Raw genomic sequence first — 27,590 nt, forward strand, 5'->3', positions numbered from 1 at the left:
TAAGCACCACAAGCATAGACGATCTGCATGGAAGTGCAGCCTGCGACTTCCCCCTTCACCCAACAACACGGGACGATGGTGAGTTGTGAGGGTTGGTTTCAGTGGTCGACGTGAGGCAATCTGGAATTGCCTGAGAAGGAAGTCCCAGCGAGGGACTGTCTACATGAGGCTGGCTTATGAGCCTAGCTGTGGGGGATTATCTAGGTTGCTCAAACTGGAGAGGAAAGACCTATTCACTATGGGTGGCAGCATTCCCTGGGCCTGAAACGCCCACTGTATTAGAATGGAGAAAGCGAGCCAAGCAAGCACTAACATCTGTGCATTAACTCAGGGCTCTCTGCTGACTGTGTGTGGGGGATATAATCAGGTGCCTCATGTTCTTGCCTCCTTGATTTCCCTTCAGCAATGGACTATTAACTTGGGATTATGAGCCAAATAACCCCTCTCTCAAACTGCTTCCATTATTCGTAACAACGGAAAAGAAAACTAGGAAAGAGAGTCCCGTGTGGTGCCGCGTATCTATCACCCCATCATGGATTAAAAAGGCCAGAAGTTTGATGAGGCCAGACTGGTGTACACAGGCAAATTCAAATTCAAGAAATGAAACAAAATGAAACACACACACAAGGAAATAACAAATCTCCCCAGTACTTGCATTTTGCACTGGTGAATGCATGTAACTCAACAATAAAGCACTTACTTAGCACACACAAGGTCTTTATATCATATTACCCCAACCACCACCCACCTCCAACACCCAGGGTGGGGGAGGGTCAACAAGTGAACATCTTTTATTAATATACACACAACTTAGAATATTAACACACATCCCCTTCTTAATATTATTTCTTGGGTCATCAGTTAACACAAAACTTGAAGAAGGAAACCATGGTCTATGTTTCCAAAACTCCTTCCTCCCTACACACTCATATATGTGGTCCTCAGCGCCAAGCTGGAGAGCCGCTAACTGTATCACTTTGCTTACCAGGCCTTCTGGTGACGTATGCATATGCTGTCATATTTTATGACGCTCAGTGCTAGGGAACAGACTCAGGGCCTTGTGCACACTGGGCAAGAATGCTTTTAAATCTGGAATGTTCTGGCATGCCAAGGAATCTGCATAAATCGCGCGCGCGCGCGCGCGCGCGTGTGTGTGTGTGTGTGTGTGTGTGTGTGTGCTTCTAATTCTTCACTGAGGCTAAGTTAGCTAAACCCTAACTACAGCATTTAACTTCTATTTTCAAGTTCTGTTATGAACACCATACACACACACGTGCACACATACACACACACACACACACACACACACAATCAACTCATAAGCCAGTAATGAATATCTAAAGATGGAACTTCCTCTGTTTCATCTACTAATACCAAGAAGTATATTTTATTCCTTTTCTCCATATAACAACTCTTATTTCTTCTTCTTTCGTATCACCTATGTTCTCTATAGTCAATTTTCTAATAACTGAGAGACACATAATTAAGGAATTTTCACTCAAGTTACTTTTCTTTCTTTTCTGTCATCATGTAGAACTCAGCTGTCCTCCACCTTATGACACTCCTGTCTCAGCTGCTAGCATCACTTTTTTGTGTACGTCATCGTGTCTAGCTCAAATTTTGATGATATTGAAATCATTCTCAGTACTCCAAGTTCAAGTACAAACTATATTTCCTAGGTCACGCGAGTGCGACACAGTGCATTTCCGTTGTGTTTGGCTCTCTGTCTTGAGTCTTGAAAGAGGAATCCAGAGAAACATAGCAGGAAGCTGGCTGGGGCCAAGCCAGTTGTGTTCAGAATGGCTTTTGCTGAGGGAAGGCTTCCAGAGTGACAAGCATGGGGGTGAGTGGCTTCTAGGGGGCGGGAGAAGTACCTCTTGCTATGTTCATTGGGATCAAATCTCTTGCTACACATGACAATCTCTGTGCTGCTAGGGGAACATGGTCATCATAGGTGGCCTGTGGCTAAGCTTCCTTGGAGAGCAGGAAGCATGTGGCAGACATCGCCACACAGAGAAACCCACTCAGCAGGTAACAGGGAAAAGCCAGTCACTGTCTTTCAGAGAGGACAAGACCAGCAGAGAACCAAAGTCATTATATTCAATTTCATATATTCAACGTCATATATTCAACGTCATAATTCAAAGTCCTATATTCAATGGGCCAGTTTCACAGACAAATCCTATGACCTATACATCTCCTATCTGTTCTGTGGAAGCCCTTCAGATTCAAACAGTCCTTGTTTTAGGAAACTATATGCACAGGGCAAGCGTGCCCCAAATCTATGGTCAGCACAGTCCTTGCTTTAGAGAGCTATGGGCTCAGGGTAGGAGTGCCTTATATCTATGGTCAGCAAGCACAGGGGGGAGTCGTAGCTGCCCAAATCATTCCTTACTTACCAATTTTGTGATGTCTTTTACATTATCAGTCACGGGGTTCCCGCAGATCTCCTTAGTTTTGACGAGAGGATTAAGTAGGAGCAGTTGAAGATAAATGCAAGTGATAATCCAAGTCTAAACAAAAACAGAAACATTTCTTGGAGCCCATCGGTAAAACATGCATGATTATGCAAACCAGTAACCCCCGTATAGCATATGTGGCAAATGCAAATAGACCAGCGCGTTTCTCAAAACCGGATGGCATAAATATAATTAAATGCTAAGTCTTCAAGCTGCTCTCATCAAACTTCAAAGAAAAAGAGCAGCAACAACAACAACAAAATATTCCTGGATACAATCCTGACTGAATTATCCTTTCAATGGCTTTACTGTTAATTTCTGTTGTAAGCTCTCCACAGCCAGTTTCCTAATAGCAATTAGTGACGAACTTGTAGCAACACGTGGAGGAATTATCACTTGGGGGGACCACAGGGAAAAAGGAGGAATGCATGAAATTCATACCCTAGGGCTGAAGGGAACCACTTTCCTTTTAAATGCAGACAGTTTGGCAAGCAGGAACACAACCTTGCGAGCAGCTTTCGTTTAGACCTCTGCATCAGCACACCCTGCCACAGGAGGCTGAGCTGTGTCTGTAGATCCAAGGCAGAATTTAACCTCAGTTCTCAGACAGCGAGAGAATCACTGTGCCGAGTCAATTTGGTAGCCACTTTATAGGGAAAGCACTGCCTTAGCCAATACTTAGGTGTTTCTGAACTCTGATGGGAATCTCTCTCTCTCTCTCTCTCTCTCTCTCTCTCTCTCTCTCTCTGTCCTTCCCTCCCTCTCCTCATCCCTCCCTCTCCCTCCTCTCTTTCTCTGTCCCTCTCTTCCTCTTTCTCCCTCCTCTGTCTCTCTTTCCCTCCCTCTGTCTCTCTCCTTCAAATCCTCCCTCTCTTTCACAGACACACACACCCCTCTAAGAAAATAACACCTTCCACCACGGATTGGTTATTTTTATTCACGGCTTGTTTTTCTTTCTTACAGTCGTTCACAGGATTTTCAGAACTTAAGTATCTGATTTGTGCATTTTTTTCCCCCCAGACATCTACAAAAGACATACACCAGTGCCTCGCATACAAAAAAATCCCTCCACTATGTGTTTGCCGGATGAATCCATGGCCACGACGAAAACCTGTTCTAATTCTCTAATCCGGTAATTATTTATTGAACAAGTGTCGCAAGGAGGCCGTGGCTGCAGCATCACCAGGAAAGTAAAGATGATGAAGATGTCCTTGAAACGCAGAAACCGGTAAATAAATAACACCGCCAGCCCCCGATAAATGTCTTAGGAACACAGAGAAGAGAGCAATTCACCCATTAATCTTAAAGGGAGACAAGGAGTAAAAAGGGCGGCTCCAAAGAAATGGAGAGAGGAAATGTGACTGTGGTTGAGGCCCGAAAAGACTTTGTGAATGACAATAAAGAAAAAAAATGACCATGGCAGAACAAACAAATAACATAAACCAAAGCATGTGAAAACATTTAAAAACATGTTAGATCTTTATTGCGCTAGTGTTCCTCTGGGGCATTTCAAAAATGATACGAATAACACAGGTGCACAAGGCTAGCCTCTTTCCTTCTTCTGTAGCTTGCCACAGGTTGTGAGGAGCTAAATTACTATCTTCTCAAAATAAATATCTGCATCCTGACACACTGGACCCCATGACCACTTTCACTGGCTACAAACTATCACTGTAATACCGCTTTGGTGGATACAGCGGCTTACAGATGGAATTAAAACCCCTTATCCTTAGCTGGGCAGTGGTGGAGCACGTCTTCAAACCTAGCACTTGGGAGGCAGAGGCAGGCAGATCTCTGTGAGTTCGAGGCCTGTCTGGTCTACAAGAGCTAGTTCCAGGACAGCTAGAACTGCTACACAGAGAAACCCTGCCTTGAAAAACAAACAAACAAACAAAAAAACCTTTTTTTCTTTCATGACTTGGGGTTTTCTGCTTCGGGGCTACTTCAAGCAATATGGGGGACACACTCCTCATTATACCATCTCCCTTAGCCCACAGCAAAGGCCAAATCTGTCTGGGGATCCCTGCTTGGGGAAAAACTTGGCACACACATTTCCCCTTGATATCACAGTTTTCCTTCATAGGTATTTATTTCATGATGCCTTTCTTTTATATTGCTGACGCTTAGCTGTGCCTCCCCCCTGAAATTATTTCTCCAAGGCCCTTTATCCTGATAAGATTTGGGAAGCCTCCCCAAGGACCTTGGTAACTGGCCAAGCTGCCAACCTCTCCAAGAAGAATGTTCACATTGTAGGTCTTAGGAAACACGGAGGCAGATGATGTTGCATGTCTTCACCAGGCACCATGCCTGACAATGAATGGAGAGAAAGAGAGAGGCAGACAAACACACAGAGACAGAGAGAGGTAATAATTTCTCAGCTCATTCAGCAAATAGTTATTGGGCACTTTGTTGAGTCTATATCATGTACTATGCTCTTGACACTATAGCAATACCCTGAACAAAAAGGCAAAACACCTCTTCCTTCAAAAACCTCACCTTTTGACTTAAGTAGATGAACCATAAACAAGAATGAAATTGTGCTATACGTAGCCTGTTATACGGACTTAGGGAAAAGAATCAGAGCCAGGGGAAGGGGTTGGTACTAAACAATTAAAACGAGATTCTTTGAACCGAAGATCACAAACAGGCATGATTTTTGTAACAGAAGACCTGGGGATGGGACAGTCATATCCAACCTCATTGGGCTGTGCTGTCGCACGTCACAGCTATTGTGGTTTTCACAGATTGAAGGTCTGTGACACACACATAGTGATGGGGTCTATGGGTGCCTATTTCTAACACCTCTGGTGGTCCTCAGCATTTTCAGCAACAAAGTATCTTTCATTTTCACTTAAATGTGTATGTGTGTTCTTTCTGCCCACCAAATAAGTTCCTGATGCCCACAGAGGTCAGAAGAGGGCATCAAACTGTGGAACTGGAGTTATAGACAGTTTGTCAGCTACCATGAAGATGCTGGGAATCGAACCCTGATCTTTGAAAGAACAGTCAATGTTCTTAAGCTCTGAGCCCCCAGGAAAGGTGTTTTTTTTTTTCTTCAGTCCTGCATACTGTTTATTTAGACATGATGCTGTTACACAGAATAGTATGGACATCAATGTTACAAGTACAGGAAAATCAAAGACTTAGTGACTCTCTTTACTGTGGCACTGGTTTTGATACGGTGTCTGGAACAGAACCCACACTATCTCCAGCTTCAGAGGAAAACTCAGGACAGACAGCAAAGAGCAGACACAGCTGAGCTGAAGTCTTTCGCAGCTTCAAAGCCATCCCTAATGTCTGCAAGTTGCTGCATACTTGGGATGCACGTGGCAATGACGGATGGCAGCCACGCAGGACCGCCTCTCTAGCTATAGTGTCCCAGTTCAGTGGCCCTTTAGAGACACTGAGAAGCTTCATCCTTTTACCAAAGTGACTGTCCCTCACCAGGAGGTATCAAGGCAATTAAGCATCAGTGATACTTCGTCTGCTACCTACTATCTTCAGCTGTGTTCTCTGGGATGAAATACAGACATGCTCCATGCATATCCTGAGGTCATGAGTTTGGAAAGAATTATAGAGAGGATCAAATTCCCTGGAATCCCGGAGTCTAAAGAAAAGACCATTAAAGCTGGCCTTTATCATTATCCTCCCAGGACCGCAGCGTGGGTGAAAACAGACTGGCATTTTAAACACAGGGATCAGTGGGTGCTTTTTGGGTATCCCCCCCCCCCCAAGGACTGGATGGAACTAAAGTAGTTCGTTTAGATATCTGTAAGAAAATGCCGCTACAGAGAAAAGAGGAGGCCAAGTCTTGAAGGTACACTGAAGGGATCATGTTTATTTAAAGGTATGGAGTAAACAAGCACAGCAGATGGCATCAGAGAGAATGGGCAGGGTGGGGGATCATGGGTATTTCAGTCCTCAATCCAGTTTTCCTGTGAATGGAACAAGCTGCCTTGAAGACTGAACAAGATTCGCAGAAGGCATAGGAGCAGGCTTCGAATTAAAATAAAACAGAAGTAAATTAACTTAGGGGCTGGGAATGGAGTGCTTGTTAACACAGCTGAAGCCTTGAGTTTGATCCCTGGGACCACATAAATCAGGCACGGTGGCGCAAACCTGTAAACCCAGCACTTGAGTTAGAAGCAAGTTTGAGGGTCAAAGTTCAAGACTATTCTCAATTAGATAGCAAATTTGAAGCCAGCCTGGAATACAAACAACCACGTCTCAAGATAAACACTTTAATTACTTAAACAGACTCCTTTAAATAAACAAGATTACTGTAATTGCCGTAGGGTAATGAAAGGCAGAAATGTTTTTAAAAGAATAAAGTAAAGAGATAGTAATGAAGAGATACCATCCTAGGAGCCACCAAAGATGGATAACAAAAAGCATTGATCAGCCTCAAGAGTCTGGCCCTCCAGCTTATCCCTGGATCTGGAGAATTACAATTGGAGTGATTTGAGACTCAAGGCAACTCAAAGGTTTGGACCCGAACAAATGATTGTTTGTGCCAACTGAGATGAGTGTGGGGCAGACTAGAAGCTATGTTGCTTGTAAGGTAACTTGTACGGTCTTCCAGGGATGACACCAGCTCAGGACATTGGCATCTGGATTTGGGCTATGGGGTCGGTTGGGACTGGAAATGAACATACCCCCTTTCAATGGATACACTGGATTCTAAACAAAAAGAATGGATTTGGTCACCCGGGGATTCTGAACAGAGACACTAACAAAGTACTGACTATGGTACCGTGTTCGAGTTCAGGTCCCACAGAAGAGGAGAACTCATGCAAGAGTCGTACCGTAAATGTAGACACATCAAAGAAGCAAGGAAAAACAAGTATAATCAAAGCTAAGAGCAGAGTGTGGGATCTCCTGACTATGAATCTTGGAGTCTTAGGCAGGTGGATCCCAGTGCTGTTGTGAATGACACCATGGCTCAATAGGAAACAAAGACAGATAAAACACCAACAAGTAAAGCAGAGGGGTCTGGGCCAGATTATATTAAAGACAGAGGGCCAACCCCTAGATTAAGCAAGAGCAACATGGAAGCCATTGGTAATACTAGCCAAGCATTTTGATTGAGGAAGCCTGGGGGGGGGGGGGGGGGGAACTTGTCTGAAGTGGCTTAAGGAAGCTTGAGCAAAAGGAAACCAGAATGAACAAGAAACTCTTTTGAAGAATGTTCTTTCAAACGAAAGCAACTTAATAAACGGACTACAAAAATAAAAACAAAACAGAGTGGTAGCTGACAAGGAAGTAGGAGTTGGTGGGGGTGGAATTGGAAAGAAGGTGGAAACCTTAGCAGACTTGTGTGTGGTTGGGGATGGTTCAGGGAGAGGAAACAACTGGAGATGCTGGTCAAAGAGAGGGAACGGCTAAAGATGGATATCTGAATAGACTGGGCGAGGTAAGACCTGTGTCTAGGTACAGCAGCTGACTTTGAATAGGAGTGTAGATACCTCACCAAACCTAGAAAATATGGGAAGGTCAGTGCAGGCAGAGAGTGTGACTAGGAGGGGAGCGATGCAAGGAAGAAAGCTATTCATTTTAAAGATTTACTATGTATTGAGCATCTTGATTATCTTATAGCAAAAGAACGTAATTTTAGCGCATCCTAATCTTAAAGATGAGGAAGTTGAGGTGATTTCAGAATAGTGAGGACCACTATGCAAACTCAGGTCTGACTGATTCTAACGCCTGTCCTTCTAAGCACAACACACTGTCCCAAGGAAATCTGTAAGATCGTTTATGAGGACATTAAGGCATAGCTCTAGTACTTTAATAATTTTGCAAATACCAAACATATGGGAAGGCATTTGCTCAATATTCCATGCACAGCTGAATATTCTGCACCATTCAGATGATCGTAGCTTTTAGTGTATGTCCTTTGATAGTTTCTTAAAATACAATTAAGACAGATTGCTACAATTGCAAAATAATTTCACCTGCACAGCCTCAGTTTTTGCTGTCAGTCAAATACAAATGTCTATGAAGATATTTTTTCACTGATTTTTATAGAAGTGTACTTGTTTAAGGTGAAAATCAAACCTGTGTTAACTTAATCAAATGTCACCGGAAAACTTCTACTTCCTGAAGAACTTGATTTCCAAGCTATTACAAATAAATCTGCATTGCAATGGAGTTTTGTATGTACTTTGATGCCACAAAAAAAAAAAAAAAAAAAAAAAAACACCTTCCCTTGGACTGGAGAGATGGTTCAGCGGTTAAGAGCACAAACTGCTCTTCCAGAGAACCCAGGTTCAATTCCCAGCACCTATATGGCAGCTCACAGGTGTCTGTAACTCCAATTCCAGAGGATCTGACATTCAAAACACCAACATACATTACAAAAAAAAAAAGAAAAGAAAGAAAGGAGGGAGGGAGGGAGGGAGGGAGGGAGGGAGGGAGGGAGGAAGGAAGGACCTGCCTCTCTTGCAATGACCTAACTTACTATTTATTCTAGTATAGTTCAGCACGAGAATGAGGGAAGCAGAGTCAAGAATGCAGAATTCATGGGAAATTTTCAGAATCAATGATTCTATAAGAAACTTCATAGCCCACTCTCTTCCCTGATTTCTTGAACCTCAGTAGAAATATTAAACTTGTATTCCACGGAGGCCTTTGTAAAGCAGCTCCCTTGTGCTGTTGCGAAGATGCTCCAGATCTCCGGATTTGTAGGGATGTCTGGTTTCCGGTTTTCATCCTCCTTCCCAGCCGGTCAGTCACCATTCTCATCACAATCCTCCTGAAGATGTGTTTCTTCTCGAGCCTGCCGAAGGCGCTCTTCCCCTGCCTTCTTCATCTTGTCATTTGTGGACCCCTCGTCTTTTAAAAAAAATTTATGACTTCTATTTTTTTGAGCTAATATAAAATGACATCACTCCCCCCTCCCTTTGCTCCCCTAAATGCTCTCATTTACCTCCCCTTGTGCTCGTTCTGATTAATGGTCTCTTTTCGCCTTAATTGTTGTTACATACACACATATATTTTAGAGTCCTAAGTAAGCCTGCTCGGTCTGTATTTGTATGTATGTTTTCAGGGCTGACCACTGGGAACTGGATAACCAACTGGCATGCTCTTCCCTGGGGAAGACGTACTCTACTCTGCCGCTCAAGTCTTTCTTTTTCTTGGTGGTGTGTGAACACAAGTCTTGTCCGTCCTGGGGACAGCACACTATCCCTGAAGACGACTGTGGCCTAATAATGGAACCTGCGAATGTGTAGTTTTATGTAATAGAGTGAACCAAAACCCACCAGTTGGAGGACCCAGTTCTTTCCACCTGCATCCTTTAAAATGGAGAATATTTACTGTCTCTGGTCGGAGAAATAATGACATGGGACAGACATGATTGACCACAGCTAGCTCTAAAAGCAGAGAAAATAACCCAAGAGTCAGGACCAAGGCTACTTCTTGAACCTGGAAAGCAGAAGAAAATGCTTTGCCTCCCTAGAGTCCTTGGGAAGGAATATTTGACTTTAGTTTTATGATCTCAGAAAAATCCTAATATATTTGCATTCTAGTAAGCCTCTGGATTTGTAGTGGTTTTCATGGCTAAAATATAAAAGCAAAACAGACCTCAAAGAACACATCCTGAATGAGTGGAGGATGTAGTGACGAGGCTACATCAAGCCCTTCTTCCTGGGGAGAATGAGCTGCCCCTACCAGAACTCTGGGCCCCTCCCCTCTATTTTAAACCATGAAATCCAGCTTCTTTCTGTACTCTTCTTTATTCACGCCTCTGAGTAAGATTTTGTTTGAACAAAGCTTTCCCGGGGGTGGGGGGGGAGGACTCTCTTACACACACACTCTCTCTCAGAAACCATGAGAAACCAACACAGGATTCAAACACTCTAGAGCCCCTGACCATATGGCCTTGAACAAGGCAGTTGATTCCTCCTGGCTGACACACAGACCCCTTTAACAGCCCCAAGCCTCACCCTTCTCACAAACCTGCTGGTAAAAATAAAATGAGGAACTCTCCCAACCAGAGGGGAACTACACAACCATTCATTGTGTGCCTTATGAACTTTGGATGGGCTAGACTAGACGGGGGGGGGGGGGGGGGGGGGGGGGATATGAGGAATGTTTAAATAAGTCAGCAGGGCTGGTTCACACCTATAATCCTATCACTTGGAAAGGCACCGGGCTGCTGTTAGTTCAAGGCCAGCCTAACGAACTAGTCAGTTTCAGAGCAGCCTGGGTTTCAGAGTGGGATTTTGTCTCATAAAAGAAATAAAGCAAAATAAGAAAGAATGAAAAGCTTGCGTAAAAAGTCGTAGGAAGTCCTTTACAGACTGAAGTAACGGTGGACATTGTATGGCCTTTAAAAGACACATAAACTCCTATCTGTCATGGGGAAGGTGAATATGGACTTTCATACACAGATCTTGTGACACCGTTTGGGGGGTTGGACACCATGCTCCATACTTTACTTTTCAACTGTGTTGAGAGCGGAGGCATTCAGGAAAATCCAGTGAAGCGTGCCAAGATAGGAACAGAATCTCGCCTCCTGTCTTTCTCCCCCTCTTTCACCAAGTTCTAAAACCTTCAAGGAGAGCCTGTGCACCAGCGCCTCCCTCACAGGCGTTCACACAGACTAAGTAAGCACACATCCCCGTGGAGATACGGCGCAGAGGCAAAATGTGAGTTCTGTTCTAAATGTATCTCTTCGACTTGCAGAATCAACTTGCCGTTGTGTTTCGCAACATTCTCTTCATCTGAATGGCATTTTCTTTGGCTACTCTGTGTCAGGGCGGCACAAGTCTTTTCTCTAGGCCACACTCAGTGTGTGATAACCTCCCCTTTGAGATAACCTTTGCCACACAGACACACTAAACAAATCTTACTGACGGCAGGGCTTGATTTTTTTTCCCTTTTGTGAGGTAGGGATCAAAAGTATCTCCCACACACTCCCCATAAAACTTACTTATCCTTTCATTGCAAAGACTGCTTTCACGTGACGGGCATTATGGGAGGGAAATCAAGAAAAATCTGCAAGTCCTGTTAGGACTCTGTCATGCAACAGAAACAATCCTGGGAGAAGGAAGCAATAGAGTGTACAGTTCACACTCCACTGGAAAGGACAGGTCTCAGGTCCTTTCCCAAGAGGAGGTTTTATAGTGAAAGTGACAGGGGGCCGAAGGGGGAAGCTGGAGCTCACCCCTGCACCCCTGCAACCAAGCATTATTGGGTAGAACAACCTTAAACAGGACGCCAAAGAAACATTCATGTAATCCCTGATTCCCCAAACGCAGCCTGCCACACAGCACAAAGCTACAATCCAGCAAGGGGGTTTGCTCCCCTGAAGAAACACTATTCACTTAATTGGAACCTGTGTCCGCACAGAGACGTCCCCTGTGTGGCACTGCCGCCCTTTCCTAGGCGGCACTAGGAACCAACTCGCACACGGGCCAGGCTACTCAAAAAACCAGAAGACCCCAATTTGGTAAACCTGAAGTACAAAAACCCTCTTCCCCGTGCGCCTACGTGCGTGAGGAGTTTTTAAAACGATACATTACGAGGCTCCAAGTTATGGACTCCACAATGTCATAAAGGAAGGGGAGAGTGTTCTGTATGCAGGAGAACCAACAGAGTGGATATTAGATCGAGTACCACGGACAAAACAGCCTCCGCTGCCAGAGGCGCCATTCATTTCCTCTTTAATGTCACGAGCCCACTCTGGAAGCAGGCAGGGTTTTGTTTTTTTTTTTTTTTTTTTTTGTATCCCAAATGTGTCTTGGAGCATACCCAACTGGCTTAGCCCAGAGTCAGGGAAGTAAATTATCAAGGCCCAGGTAGAGCAATTAGTCTTTAGCTCAGGTCTTTTGAGGTCATAAGAAACAGACTTTTCCCAAGTAAACCAACAACACAGTTCTCATTCGGTAAACAAGCACTTCGTGTTTTACTACCATTTTGCTTCTCAGATTTTTTTTTTTTTTTTAGATTTTTTTTTTTTTTTTAAGTGCTTAAAAACTTAGCATCAAGCGTTATCGGGGGCACACAGCTACTCACTGTACACTGGCGCAAACTTTCTCTGATTTCTGCCTAGTCATTTCCAAGGGAGAAAGGCAACAGCAGAATTCCTTCCTAAATGTCATTGCTCAGTGAAACCCGCTAAGCAGGACAGCCAATTCCCTGTGAGGTCAACTCTGCTACCATCTTTACATCCCCTTGAAGAGATGTAAGGCAGGCGTTAAAGAAAAGTTAAAGGTATTTTACCACATGCATGGTGGTAAGTGTGTAGTGGATGAGCTCTTGTAACAAGAAAATTAACACCGAACTTTAGCATGGTGGTGGATACCTGCAATTCCAGGAGGCTGAGTGGAAACCTAGATTACAGCGCAAGCTCTAGGTCATCCTTGGGATATGGACAGAGCTACTCTTGCAAGCAAGTAAGCAAGCAGTTTGCCTTTCCCAGAAACAAATTGCTTAATATAAAAGCAATGAATTTAATAGGAACTTTAAAGACTTTAAAGTATTAATCTATTGTGAAAGGGGGGAAAAACAGTCCCAGTAAAAAATCCTTGTTATATACAATGGCTCCTTAAAGGAGAATTCAGCCTATGTTTACTAAGGGCTTCACAAAGAATGAACAATTGGCCAATAAGATTTCCTAGGACACTTTCATTTACCAAGTAAACATTGCCCTGTTCTGGAAGCCAATAAAACACTTACTGAGAAACTAAGTAACTTCCTTCAGGCCCTGCCCCCTAGGAAATCACAGTTAGGTTTTCGCAAAGATTATACTAAACTGGGCCAGTGCGGTAATAAAACTGATCCCATTTACATGCAACGAACCATTAAGTTTTATGTAAAGGTCTGTGGAGAGAGAGAGGAGAGAGAGAGAGAGAGAGAGAGAGAGAGAGAGAGAGAGACTCAAAATTTAAATTGAAAGGTTCCTTAACAGGCATAGATGCTTTCTGCTTTTTAGAAAGCCTCTCTCAAAGAGACTTATCCAGCAAATAAACTTTGGAGCACCAGAAAAGCAGATAAGATAAAAGCAGAGAAGACATCAGTAGAAGCTCAAGCTATCCGCAAAGCAACTGAGTAGAAAGGGCCAGGATTAAAAACCTGCTGGGGGAGATAGTGGCTGGGGGGACCCGGACAAGGACCAGATCACACACCAGGACTTCACAATCAACTTCTAATGGAGTGAGATGTTCAATACATCTGCAAGCTCTCTAGAGACAGGGGCAGTAAGGCAGCTTGTTGGAAATGAAGTTTCTTCAAAGGTTTACAGGAGATAGGAAGGTCAAATGAGCTGTAAGGAGTGAGGGTCCAAAGAACAGAGGGGACAAGAAATGTTCACAGAACACCATGTTTGCAGGGTCAAAGATTTAGCTGAGTTCAATCATGGCCACTGGCATGAGGCAGTGGGGTGGGACTGTTATGGAATGTGGGCCACTATTCAGTGTTCACAACATTTAAAAAAAGGATGTCCTCTCTCTCCAATAGCTGGCCACAATCCCTCAGTGAGGGTTGGGACCACATGAAGTCCTCTCCCTCCATGAAATGAAATGGTATCAGTTAATCTAGCCTGGCAAAGAGACCAATGGTCAGGCCATATCCACAAGAGGCAGCGTTCCTACAGGACACACATCCCCAATTCTTCTGGCTCTCCTTCTCGGAATGTACTGAGTCTTGGAGAGGATAATGCAGATGTTAAGCTCAGGGCCAATCACTCTTCAGTCATTTATTTCCCTCAGACAGACCAGCTGTGAGTCCCTACATTAACTGCCACCTACTTCAGCCGGGGAGCGCCTCTCATAAAGGTCAAGAGTAGCATTCTCCTAGCAACGACAGAAAGCCTGGCCAATTGTGGCAATTTTACTATTAAGGTACTGGTGGCCCTAGAAAGAAGAGTGTCAAGATCTGACTCACTTCTGAAAGAATGACCAGGCATCAAATGGAAGGAGCGGGGAAGGGGAGCAAGCGGAGAGGTAGGAGATCCATAAGAGGAGTTCTAGCAACTTGGTCCATATTTGGGCAAGATGGGAGACAGTGTCAGTCAGAGTGAAGTGGCCAAGCTCCAGATGCGGAACTAGAACGGGAGGCCTTCTTGACTAAGAGATAGTGAGTGGCACAAAGGGAAGGTACAATTGATTTTCCGGTTACAACCTGGCTGAGTGGGTAAAAAGCGAAGTCATATAGATACATAGATGAGCAGGAGGGAAGCCTAGTCAGGATGACCTTTGGCCAACAGAAAAGAAAGAACTGCACGCAGGGTATGACGAGTAAAACACGCACAAACAGAGGTCAAACACGCAGCAGGTCCTAATCAGCTCTGAAGGTGGGTGACCTTGACGAGGACAGCTGTGTGTTGGAACTGAGCTCGGACCACAGGGGAGAGGTCACAGACTTGAGAGGGGGCAGGGTCACTGGACTGCAGAGGCACAGCTGGTCATAAAAGGACAAAGCAGAGGGAGCAGCATCTGGAACAGTAGAAAGTTCACCTCTACCTTGGTAAAGGGGGAAAGGAGGAGGCTGAAATGACAGCCTCAGCAATTCTCTTTTGCAAATGGCCCAGAGGGGATGACTCACCTGTGGGGGGGAGGAAAACCACCTCAGCTCAGAAGGTTTGATCTCAATGAGGAGGAGCCAGATGCTGGGCCCAGTGCTCAGATCTGTGGTGGTGATTTGCAATGCATGTGTGATAGGATAAGCCTTTGAGCTGGTGTGTGTATTATTCTGCTAAAGACAGGTCACAAAATCTTCCTATGAGCAGTTCTTTATTAGCTCTACCAAACGTGGGGTGGGGTGACCTCGACCTAGGAGTACACTAGAAAATGGGGTTAACAGCTAATTCACATCAATTTTATGAAGATGAGATGGGACAGAATCAGCCAAGAAGACTCTGAACATAGAAGAAGGGTACATCTGTTGCTAACTCCTTGGAATATAGTTTTTTCAAAAGAAGGAAGAAGAAGAAGAACCAGAAGAAGAAGAAGAAGAAGAAGAAGAAGAGGAAGAGGAAGAGGAAGAGGAAGAGGAAGAGGAAGAAGAAGAAGAAGAAGAAGAAGAAGAAGAAGAAGAAGAAGAAGACAAATAATAGGAACAGTTCCCAAATTCCCAAAATTGGTCAGACTATAGAAATACAATTAAAGAAAAAGAAAAGAAGAAGCAGGTGAAAAAACCTCCTGAGACTTTGAAAACATCCCATCTCCACAGGCCCTGCCCTTTCTGATGACAACGGTTCAATCACACTCCAATTAGCTGTCCTTCCAACTGACCAGCAACAGAATCATGACCGGCAGTTTGTGCTCTCCTACACAGGAGGCTGGCTCCCGAAATATGCTAGCTCGTGAAAATCCAGATCCCAGAATTCTCTAAAATCTGTAAAAATCTCCCCAATTGTAAACAATCCAGTCATGGGAAATGAGAGTAAGCTTCCTCTAAGTCTGGAAGTGAGTGCCCAGAGCATCCTAGGACCACTTGTGTTTCTTGCCAGGGATGTAATTAAATGTGAATGATTGTCAGGGTAGGTGCCAAAACAGTGGCTTGGGGGGTGGGGAGGGCGCGGTCATGGGCCATTTCAATTTTTAACAAACTCCACATCAATGCTGAGAATTCATACACAGTTAATGGTTAATGAGGGAGGGATAGGGATAGCCACTTTCGTTAGAAGTGTAGCTAACTACTGATAAGACACAAAGGTCCCTGCAAACAAATCTCTCACCCATACTACAGCTAACAACCCTACTAAGGAAACATTGAGTGTCCCCTTCCCCCCAAAAAAGCAGTGAGAGCAGGGAGGGCAGCTGGGAAGAGTAAAGGATTAGCAGAAGAGGGGGAGAAAAGGAGGGAAGGGGGAGTTAGTATAATTAAAATACACTATGTCATAATCGAACCCTTTATTATGTATAGAATTACTGATGCTAATAAAAATATTAAAAAGAGTCACATCAGGGAGCAGGTCAGACAGTCTCCAAAAATCCAAACTTTTCTGTTCCCTGGGTTTTTTGCTCGATTATGATACAATCAACTTTTACAATCTGCCTTCCCAAAGCCCTCAAAGCTGGCAGAGAGAAAGACATGAACTCAACAAACATTCCCGATCTTGGTCATTTTCTTCATCACATCGGACAACAAGCCTGATAAGCAAAGGTCAGAAAGACCAGCATCCCGAATTGGTCAATGTGTGCTGGACACAAAAATTGCCTTCTGCCGAATGACATCAATTACCCGGGGGCTCCCCTTTCATCGACTGTGCCCCACATGGAAAAAGGGGAGCCGGCTCTCTTATGGTAACAGGAAGCAGAATCATTTTGGGTGCTAACTTAAAATGCAGATTCTTGACTTAAAATCCAGATTTCTCAGGGTGCATCTGAGGCTTGTACATCACATACCCTCTATGGGATTCTTATATGTTTTCCGAAAGCTGGGACACTATTTTAGGTAGCTAATAAGTACAATTCGATTAATGAGAACACACACACACACACACACACACACACACATGTCTAAAATGGCACACAGGCTTTGATTCCATTCATAAACCAGCTAGCGGATGCCTGAGATTAAAATACCTTGGTGCAAGCACAGTGAGAGTGGGGGGATATAACATGATTAGCTTTTCAAATCCTACTGTACTTTCCTTCTAGCATATTCTATCCTGAATGCCTAGAAAGCTAAAAGTGAGATCTCTCAGCCTCCACTTAGTTTGCTAGGCTTGTCGATGTGACTCAGGCCCCATCAGTCTGTCAGGCATTACCCTGTAAGGTTTCTTAGGAGAAGGGAAAGTGGAGAGGAGAGGCTGGAGGCTGGATGTGTCTACCGGCCGCACCTGAGCAAGACAGCAAGGCTTTGCGGCAACAGCAATTAAAGTCTTTCAGCACTGAGCTTAGCAGCTTTATGGACTGCAGCAGACTTAACTGGGTTCTGAGAGCTGGAAGCCTTCCCAAGCTCACCCCACACGCTGTGCCTGTGCTTTCCAACAGTTTTAGAGATCGTTCATGGCACTTCAGGGCACCCCGTTCTGTTTAATGCCTGCTATGGCACATTACAATTATACGCGCAAATCTGACACAAAAAGACAATTATAAAAAGTGATTAAGCATTTATTCTACAGGAGTTTGGGGATTTTTCTATTAGCAGTAGACAGTGAAAACTGGAAAGCAATGATCATCTGAAATGCTTTTCAAAGGAAGTTTTGGTGGTCAATTCTCGAGAATTTTAATACACATTTACTATTTGAAGCACATTTGTGGGGCTTGACACGTTCTTGTGGTAAGACACTTCAGAAGTAGCTCCAGGCACACGCCTGGGCTCTGTTTGCCTCATACATTTCAAGCGCAGGGGTTTGTTCATCTTGTTCTTGTTGTTTCTGTTCTTTTTACAAAGGCAATTATGTCTGAAGTAGAGCATCATCAAAATAAGACCTGGGTTCAAATTTTGGCTCTGTCACTTTTGGGTCCCCACCATACAAAAATTATGAAGCCCCTCTGGGGCCTTGGCTTTCCTGAAATGACATTTCTGAATCTCTTTAAAAGATTAAATTAGGCATTATATTTAAAGTACCTATAAAAGGACTCGCAGAGATGAGGCCATTTGACAGTTAACGCCAGTTACTATTTTATTAGCAATAGGAAATCCCTTAAATGTTGGCATCTACAAGCTGCACCTGAAGGCAAAGACACTGTTTTGGGCGTGTTCTGCCTCCCCAGGCACACAGGAGTGATAAAAGGTTGTGAAATCACTCTTGGATCTGGGTTTGGATCAGCAGTCCCAGAGGAGGCAGGCTCCTGCCTTCCAGCTGTAAGACTGCTGAATGGTTAACCTAAATAGCAAGCTCCAAAAGTCAACCTCAGCTCCCCTGACACCACCAAGAGGGCCTGAGGAGACCAAGTATTTATTCTTTTACAGGGTGGCAGGTGAGGGGGAGAAGGCAGATAGAGTGAGAAATAAAAATCACCTATTTCAGAATCCGACAGCCCAAATGTTCCTCTTTGTTGGCCCAAATGTTCCTCTCAGTTCCACCATCAACTAACCTGTGGCCTTCAGAAACTTATTTAATCTCTCTGTGCCTCTGTTTCCTCATCCGCGACATGGGCATAAGAAAAGAAATCACTTAGCGGACGTGTGGAAGATTAGATGGAATTGCTGGAATTGTGTGTGTAAGTCACTTGATACATTACTTGAGAAATGTCTCGAAAATTCTCCTACTATTATTGTCAGTTCCAACCGTATGTCAAATGAGCATGGCCAGTTATACCATTTCCAAGTTTGCAGGATGGTAGTTCATGCCAAAATTCTGAGTATCATCTTGATTCTTTCCATCCCCCTGTTTCTCTATCTTGTCTGTCATGTTTCCTAATACCATAAGCAAACACAGTCTCAAAAGAAAACAGTCACTCCTCCTGCTTGTCCTTGGTACTACGACACTTCCTACCAAGTTCCACCACTGTTACCGGAGGACGACCATGAGGGTATTACAAACAGTGTTTTCCCTTCCGTGCTTGATACAGCAGTGTTCCCTGGAAATATAAACTGTCGCTGCCAGCCTGAAATGCCACAATAAAAAAAAACACACACCCAGTAAGATCTAAACTCACAACCAAGGCTTATACAACTTACCACTGCACTGAATTCCCATGCCTTACAAAGCTTTTTCTCTCTACTATGCTTTGGCTGTATCAGCCTCCTTAAATGCCTGGAACATACAAAATACATTTATTCCTCAAGACCCCTGTGTTTTGGGAGTGGCAAATCCTTCTTATACTCAGAACCACTTTTGCAGGGAAACCTTCTAACATTTGGTTGTTAGGTATGGTTACATATGATATTTGTAACACAGGCTTTCCTTTTTTCTTCTCTCTCTCTCTCTCTCTCTCTCTCTCTCTCTAGTATTTGTCCCCAGCTGGCAGGCACTATTAGGAAGGCTCTAGAACCTTTGGAAGTTGGAGACTAGCTGGTGAGAGAAGATTACTAAAGAGAGGCACCTGAAGGCACTAACACCACCCATTTCTGTTCTCACTGTTTCCTGTCAGCCATGATGGAACAGTCTCTGCCACATGTGCCCACCACCATAATAAACTGAACTCTGCCATAATGGACTGAAAGCCTCAGAATGAAACCAAAGTAAACCATTTTCCCATCAGTTGTCTGTCAAGCAACACCAAGGTATTAGGGTAGCATCTCAGGGAGGTCTATCAACCATGTCAGTTTTCTTCTCTGCAGAGAAATTTCCAGCCCCCAGAAATGATGCGTGCATGTCTGTGTACAACGTGCATGTGTGTCTCTGTGCGTATAATATCTATGTGTATACGTCTGTATGTATGTGTGTCTTTGTAAAATGTATATATATATATATATATATCTGTGTGTATGTATGTATGTGTGTCTCTTTGTGTGTATATGTGAGTATGTCTGTCTGTCTGAGTGCTCTCTCTCTCTCTATATATATATATAGTGTATGTATAATGTATGTGTCTGTGTGTCTGTGTATCTCTGTGTATGATGCATATATGTGAGTATGTCTGTCTGAGTGTGTGTCTATGTAGAATGTGTATGTATAATGTATGTATCTGTGTGTCTATATATGTGTATCTCTCTGTGTATAATGTGTCTTTGTGTGTGTGTCTGTATCTCTGTGTGTATGTGTATCTCTGTGTGTATGTGTATAGTGTCTCTCTGTGTGTATGCATGTGTGTCTCTGTGTATGGCTGCCTGTTTGGGACAAGAACTCACTCTGAACCAAGGCTGGCTTGAAACTTAATATGTAGTCCAATTTGGCCTCAAACTCATGACAACCTTGCTTCGACCTCCACACTTGCTTCAAATAAATGGTTATTTCTGTTTGTCTCTGCTTACTTCTTTGCACATGGTAGGCAAGTACTCTATCACGCTTGCAACCGTGGCAGAAATTGGCATGATAGTTTGGTAGGTCTACTCGCCACCTGCTCCTTATGGTGAGTGTATATACAATGTAAGAATTAGGGATTTACTATTCCTATTCTGTCTTAACCTGCTCCTTATAGTGCCTACTCATCCACATTTGTGACTGGTGTGCATTGCTTACTATGTCTACACTATTTATAAGAGTTGTGCAATGCCGGGAGTGATGTTGTAGTCTTGCAATCCCAGCACTTCAGTGTCTGAGGCAGGAGGATTGCCATGAGTTTAAGGCTACATGATGTGTTCCAGGCCATCAGGATCCTGTAACAAAAAACAACACACACACACACACACACACACACACACACACAATCTCTTACAGTTGAATTCTCCTTTATACAGTATAGACCATGATGATGGCAACATCTTTGTCAACCTGTCCTGGCTGGTTTTATATGTCAACTTGACACAAGCTGGAGTCATCAGAGGAAGGAGCCTCAGTTGAGGAAATGCCTTGATGAGATCCAGGTATAAGACATTTTCTCATTTAGTTACCAATGGGTGAGAGCTCAGTCCATGGTGGGTGATGCCATCCCTGGGCTGTTGGTCCTAGGTTTTATAAGAAGGTAGACCAAGCAAGCCATGGGAAGCAAGCCAGTAAGGAGCTCCCCTCCAAATCTTCTGTATCAGTCCCTGTCTCCAGGTTCCTGCCCTGTTTGAGTTCCTGTCTTGACTTCCTTCAGTGATGAAAAGCAATGCTGAAGTGTAAGTCAAATAAGGCCTTTTACCCCAACTTGCTGTTTGGCAACAGCAATAGAAACCCTGACTAAGATACAACCATCTTGAGAATAATGCTAAGTATTGTGAAAGGAACAGAGGGGATGTTACTGTGGTGTTTAGTTCAATCCTTAACAGATGGTGCCCATATTTACATAATGGGGTTGATGTTCCCTTAACCAGTTGTACTTATCTGTCTCCCACACTGGAGTGTAAGCAACCATAAGGCAGGACTTTCAGTGTGTCACTGTTCTGTGGAAGGTGGTTGGCCTAGAGTCAAGTTGGAAAAAGTCTCTTGGAACTATTTAAAGAATGCATGAATGAACATCAGAAGAGTCTTCTCACAGTTGAGTACGAACTTCTGACTTTTGTGTCTAGAGTTAGAATTTGAAGAGCCATCTGATCAATTAACAAACTGCTCTGCTCTTTGAACTTCTAGCTCTCCTTCCACCTTGAAATTTCTCTCTCTCTCTCTCTCTCTCTCTCTCTCTCTCTCTCTCTCTCTCTTTTTGATTTTTGGAGACAGGGTTGCTCCGTAGTTTTTTGGTTCCTGTCCTGGAACTAGCTCTTGTAGACCAGGCTGGCCTCGAACTCACAGAGATCCGCCGGTCTCCGCCTCCCGAGTGCTGGGATTAAAGGCGTGCGCCATCACCACCCGGCCTTGAAATTTCTCTTGATCCAGGTAAACAGAAAATGAGTACAAAAAACTAAGAGTGGATTGCAGACTCCATGGAAACAAGGGGGAAAAAAATACCCCTGCAAGTGTTTTGCTTATTACTGTATCTCTGGGTTTCAGAACAGGGAGATTAAGTTTTCATGAATTAACAATCATTGGAAAATGCCTCTCTCCTAGTGGAGTGATGGTAGGTGCAGAAATGTAGCAAATCCGAGTGTTGATGGTAAGATCCTGCTCTCCCCATCTGCAGAAGTGTGTAAAGATAACCAACTCTCTTACATTGTTTCAACACAGTGGTACCAAATAAAGCCACCACAATGTCTTGCAAAGCCAGTTTCCAAGAAGTCTACAATTCCAGGCAGCTAGAACTTTCTTCCTATAATGCAAATAAGCTGCAATCGATCCAGAGCCGGCACTTCATAACTAATTATTCAGAGCGACTCTGCAGAGGAAACGGACACAGGAAGTAAGGTTTCACCCAGGGACAGACCCATTTGGAAGTGATGACATAGGTCCATCTTTTAAATGCTAATGACATCCCTTCCCAAGGCTTGAGATGACTCTTACCTATTTGTCATCCCTCCAGAAGCAGACCAAAAAAAAAAAAAAAAAAAAAAGTGGAATTTTTGTATGCCAGTCAAATTTTCACTTACTCAAGAACAAAAAGAACAAAACCAGCTCCCCTTTCTTCAAGGTCACATGGAAGAGTGCTGACGCATCCCCGTCACGTGACTTCTCATAAGAGGCAGAAAGTGTCAAGCCAGACAACTCATGTTAATATCTCATCCCCCTCCCACCACACACACAAAAAGGCTGCCTTATTGCCTATTTATGCTAATGAGATGAGTAAGTGAGGCAAGCTCCCTTTTGAAGCTTTCCTATTCAATTTTTTTTTTTTTACCATGACACCTGGGAAATTGTACCTAGCAGTCTCTATAATAAGATTCTAAAGGGTACCCCCAAAGTCATGCATATCAGAAATAAAAAGAAGTAGATATTATTTCTAGACTCTATCAGCATAGCTGGTACCAGCAGACATCATTACTATTATTAAATGCTTGTTTATTTGTTTGTTTGGAGAAACAGGGCCTCATTGTGTATCCCTGGTTGGCTTGGGACCCAGAGATGACCAGTCTCTGTTGCCATGGTGTTAGGATTTAAGGCATGTAGCAACACTGATATGATTACATGTTCTTAAAGGTTCTGTACGCATATTCTTTTTCTGATGTTCTGCAATTCATACTTATGCAAAACTTGGGGAAGGTTACCAATTAATCTCAGTTTATAAATGAGAAGAATAAGAACAACGGGCTTCAAAAGTTCAAGTCCCCACACTAAGTCATGCTGGGAGAAGAAGAAAGCAAGTTTCTCTTAGGGACAGGAAAGGGGGTAAGTGGGTAAACCATCCCAGGGCAATCCTTTGGGCTTCTCTTCAAAGCAGCTGCTTTGTTGAGCATTCAGAAAGAGAATGGAGCAAGAAATGTAAACACAAGACTGTTTGGAAAGCAAAGAGACTCTCTCACCAGATGGCAGAGAGCGAGGATGGGATCGACTTCCTCAGGAAATGGAGAGAGGGACTTGGGAGCTGCTCATCCAGCTAAATGAAATTAAGACGACATGCTTCAGCTGCTGCAGCGTCAAGAGTGCCAAGTCTGCACTGACCTTCCCTCACACAGGCTTCTGCTTCCTTTGTTATCTCCACCCCTCGCTAATGGTCCCTCCTGGATGTCTGCTTGCAAACTGAGGCAAGAGCTGACCTTTGCCCTTGGTGAGAAAAGTATCGAAAACTTGCAAAGGGCTGGTGCAACTTGTTTGTTTCTTTTCCTTTCTTTCTTTCTTTTTTCTTTTTGACCTAGTTTTGCTAAATGCTACAACTAGCCTTGAACTTGTAGCCATCCTCCTGCCTCAGACTCCTAAGTACTGGCATTTCAGCATATACCATCATATCCAGCACTAAGATGCTGCCCTCTGTGGTACACGCTATCTAAAAACACCCCCTCTAGTAAACCCTTCTCCAGAGAGCTTTACCCCACCCACCCCTATGTCATCTCTCAACTGTGGGAATATTGTTCTGATAGACTCCTTAACCATATCTGTCTTTCATTCCTAAATATCACCCAGAGGGATTCAATGAGAACTTCTCACACTGTACAGTCCCAAGTTAGCCTGTTCCACGTATCAAAAGCAGTACATAGTCACAGCATCCTCTGCATGCCTATTGCACTGGCGACCTCGGGTACCTCCTATCTAGTCTAGAACACAGGGAAACGTTTGAAGGAAGCATGATAAATGTGGGTATCCCTGGGGAGGGGATTCATTTACCGTAACTGTCTTGCACAGTATTGCCACGAACAAGAAACTGGGAACAGATGAGACTTGATGACTAGCGGTTACAAAATGCTGAGTAACTTGCTCAACCTCTCTGAACCCATCCATATTCCTCTTCTGTACAAGGATTTGTCACATGGCCACTCTCACAGCTGGGGCAAATTAGGACGCAAAGTACGCGACCCGCTTAGCTCACAGTTAAGCATCTGGCAGGCAAAATGAACGGTTTCCATCCTAGAACCCTGACTGGTTCTTAATTCTTTCATATATCTAGAATTGGCTGCAACTGGTACTTGTCTTTCAAGCTATCGTGTGAGGTCCTGAGAGCACTGGTTCTTAACCTCTGAGTTGTGACCCCTTTGAGGGTTGAATGACCCTTTCACGGGGGTAACCTAAGACCATCAAAAAAAAAACAGTTATTTACATTAGGATTCATAAAAGGAGCAAAATAACAGTTATGAAGTAGCAACAAAAATAATTTCATGGTTGGGGGCTACCACAAAGAGGAAACATCTCAAAGGGTTGACACATTAGGAGGATTGAGATCCACTGTCTTAAAGAAAGGCAAGCAACTGCCCACTGTGTTCCAAAACCTCAATAGAATGTTTATCATTTTTCTCTCTGAGCAAAATTATGTTTGAATGACATGTATGTTTATGCAGGGGATTGTTGTGTGCATGGTTTCATGTGTCCCCATTGACACTGATGCATTAATAGTAATAGACACATTCCTTCCTACTTTCCAACTTCCCCTCCCTGAGGCTCACAATGTGTTGACTCATGTCCTTAGGCATAAAACTGTTAGTTGCCCAGATCTATGCCTAGACTACTGATGGTAGATGTTTTCCCAGGGACACCAGGCATGATTCACTAAAGTCTTCATTTAGGGCTGTTGATGCAGTCCAGCAAGAAAAGGGGCTTACTGCCACCTGACAGCATAAGTTCGATTCCCAGGACCCACATGATGGAAAGAAAAAGCCCAGTCTGGCAAGTTTTCCTCTCACCTCCAAACATGCCATAGTATACACATGCTAAATAAAGGCAGTAAAATCTTTTATAAAAAATAAAATCATGGTTCCGTTTAAAAATATCTTCACAAAGACTGTGGCAGTGTGTTACCATAAGATAAGAAACTTAGTTTAGCCAAGTAAGTAAAAAAGAGAATTTCAAGTTATTATGAACGGTACTTGTGATATGACACGTGTGTGTGTGTGTGTGTGTGTGTGTGTGTGTGTGTGTGTGAGGTGGGGGAAGAAGGGCAAATGGACCCCATGGATGATCCCTAGAGAAAGACTCATCTGCATTAGGCAAATGAGCCGCGGGGCCTTTAAGAACGTTGGCTATGGCATGAATTAGAACATGCGATCTGTCATAATTAGAAGATGGCAAAGTGAAATTTTTAATATTAATTGGGGTGTGGTAGAGATAAGCCACAGCCAAACCAGAGGACCTTGCATAGTGTGCTGTGCAGGCTTGAATTTGATCCTGGACTTTGAATAGTGTGCTACGGGCTTGGGTTTTACCCTGGTACTACAGAGACCAGTGGAAGATTGTAGCCAGGTTAGTCAGGGGTTAGCCTTGCCTTGACACCCCTGCACAGTGTGCACTGCAGAGAACCTCTAAGATTCTAGAATCCACTACTCATTTTGCCAATTATGAAATGGATGTCTTCTCTGTGACAGACTACAGGCCAATACCAGACACTTGAATTTGTGAAGGGAGCCTCTTGTGCTGCCTTACAAGTTCTTATTCTGTTTCTGCTTCAAAAATTAAAACAACCCAGACCCTTGGGGAAAGGTAGATGCTTCAGCTCTTTTAAAATCTAACTCTGCTCCTAAGCCCTTTATATGTGTAGTCAGTGTATCTTTCTTGTTCTCTTCCTTAAAGGGAAGACATCGCAAGTGGACTACCTACCACCACCACCCACCACCACCACCACCAATAGCAACACTTACCAAGATCCACTCTCACCACCTACTCTTACCATCCACCACCACCACCATCCACCACCACCTGCCACTCACCACCAAGACCCACCAACATCCACCACCACCACCATCATCCATCAACATCCACCACCACCACCACCACCCACCAACAAGACCCACAAACATCCACTACCACCACCACCACCCACCAACAAGACCCACCAACATCCACCACCACCACCACCACCAACATCCACCACCACCACCAACACCCACCACCAACACCCACCAACAAGACCCACCAATATCCACCACCACCACCACCTACCAACATCCACCACCACCCACCAACATCCACTACCGCCACTACACGTACCACCCCAGCAACACCATCCATGAGAGATTTCCCATCTGTTTTCCCTCAGTTGGAATTTTGTGTCAGATCCTCCTCTGCAATGAGTCCACCCTGACTTTACATTTGTGGCTTGGTGAGTTTAGGCGAGACATCACAAGTCTGCAATCAACGATTCAGGCAAGAAACCCTTAGAAGCAACGGTGAAGTTGGAAGAGATGAGAGAGGGAACAGGAGCTGTTTTCTCTCTTTCACGAGGGCTTTGAACAAGTCAGCACACCATCAAAGAAACCTAACAATTTAATGTTCTGTCAGTGAACGGGATGCTTGTTTACCTGAAGGAACAGACTGATAAAAGAAACATGTGTCTGCCTTGACGGGTACAAAACTCACTCCAAGATCAACCTGCACAATTAAACACTGGCAAGAGGCTTGGGGTTTCCTTTAATTGTACAACATGTGCTTAGCATGTGTGAGGCCTTAGGTTCAATCGCCAGCACCAGAAAGAGGAAAGAAAGAAAGAAATCACTGAAAAGAAACAGAACATGAATTTATATGGGAGATGTTTGAAACCGTGTCTCCTACATTTATTAAAGAAACACTTCAAAAATTAAACAACAAAAAAGTTAACACTTTAAAAATTAAACAAAATTAAAGGCATGTGGTGGTGGCGCACGCCTTTAATCCCAGCTCTCAGGAGGCAGAGGCAGGTGGATTCTCTGTGAGTTCAAGGCCAGCCTGGTCTACAAGAACCAGTTCCAAGACAGCTAGGACTGTTACACAGAGAAACCCTGTCTCGAAAACTAATAATAATAATGATAATAATAATTATTACTAATAATTAAACAACAATATTGCACTCCAAAAAAACATTTAACTGGAAGCAAGCAGTATTTCTCTAGGTTCCTGGTACCCAGTTCCTAACCCTTTACATACTTAGTCATTCAATGATGGGAATCACCTTAAAAATTAGACTCTAGCCTCATTTTACAAATGAGAGAAAATCTAAATATTAGAAAAACAGAGTGCATCAAAATCTCCCAACTTGAAGAGCAGCCTGTGTGACCAAAAGAAAAAAAAAGGTTAAAGCCCATGTTGAAAGACATTAATAAAAGGCATTTAGAATGCTTGAAATTTTTCCCCTCCCTCTAGGCTCGAGATAATAGGACTTTTGCCCCAGAATAGGAGAAAACATTCTATAGAGTGCTACCTCATGCGTCACCGCCTCTCTC

At 43.7% G+C, this 27,590-nt stretch overlaps 1 protein-coding gene across 3 annotated transcripts in view; it reads right to left on the reverse strand.

The window, feature by feature from the left end:
• Positions 1–27,590, reverse strand: part of Kitlg (KIT ligand) — an 85,275-nt gene that overhangs the window by 44,785 nt on the left and 12,900 nt on the right. For all 3 annotated transcript variants that reach the window (XM_041667506.1, XM_041667496.1, XM_041667486.1), the window contains exon 2: positions 2,400–2,513. In XM_041667506.1, the coding sequence (XP_041523440.1) occupies positions 2,400–2,513 (114 nt within the window). The remainder of the gene's footprint in view (positions 1–2,399; positions 2,514–27,590) is intronic.

This window comes from Microtus oregoni, unplaced genomic scaffold (genome assembly GCF_018167655.1).
Source record: "Microtus oregoni isolate MIOR12 unplaced genomic scaffold, Mior012 000001F_ref0000356, whole genome shotgun sequence".
In the NCBI taxonomy this organism is placed as follows: Eukaryota; Metazoa; Chordata; class Mammalia; order Rodentia; family Cricetidae; genus Microtus; species Microtus oregoni.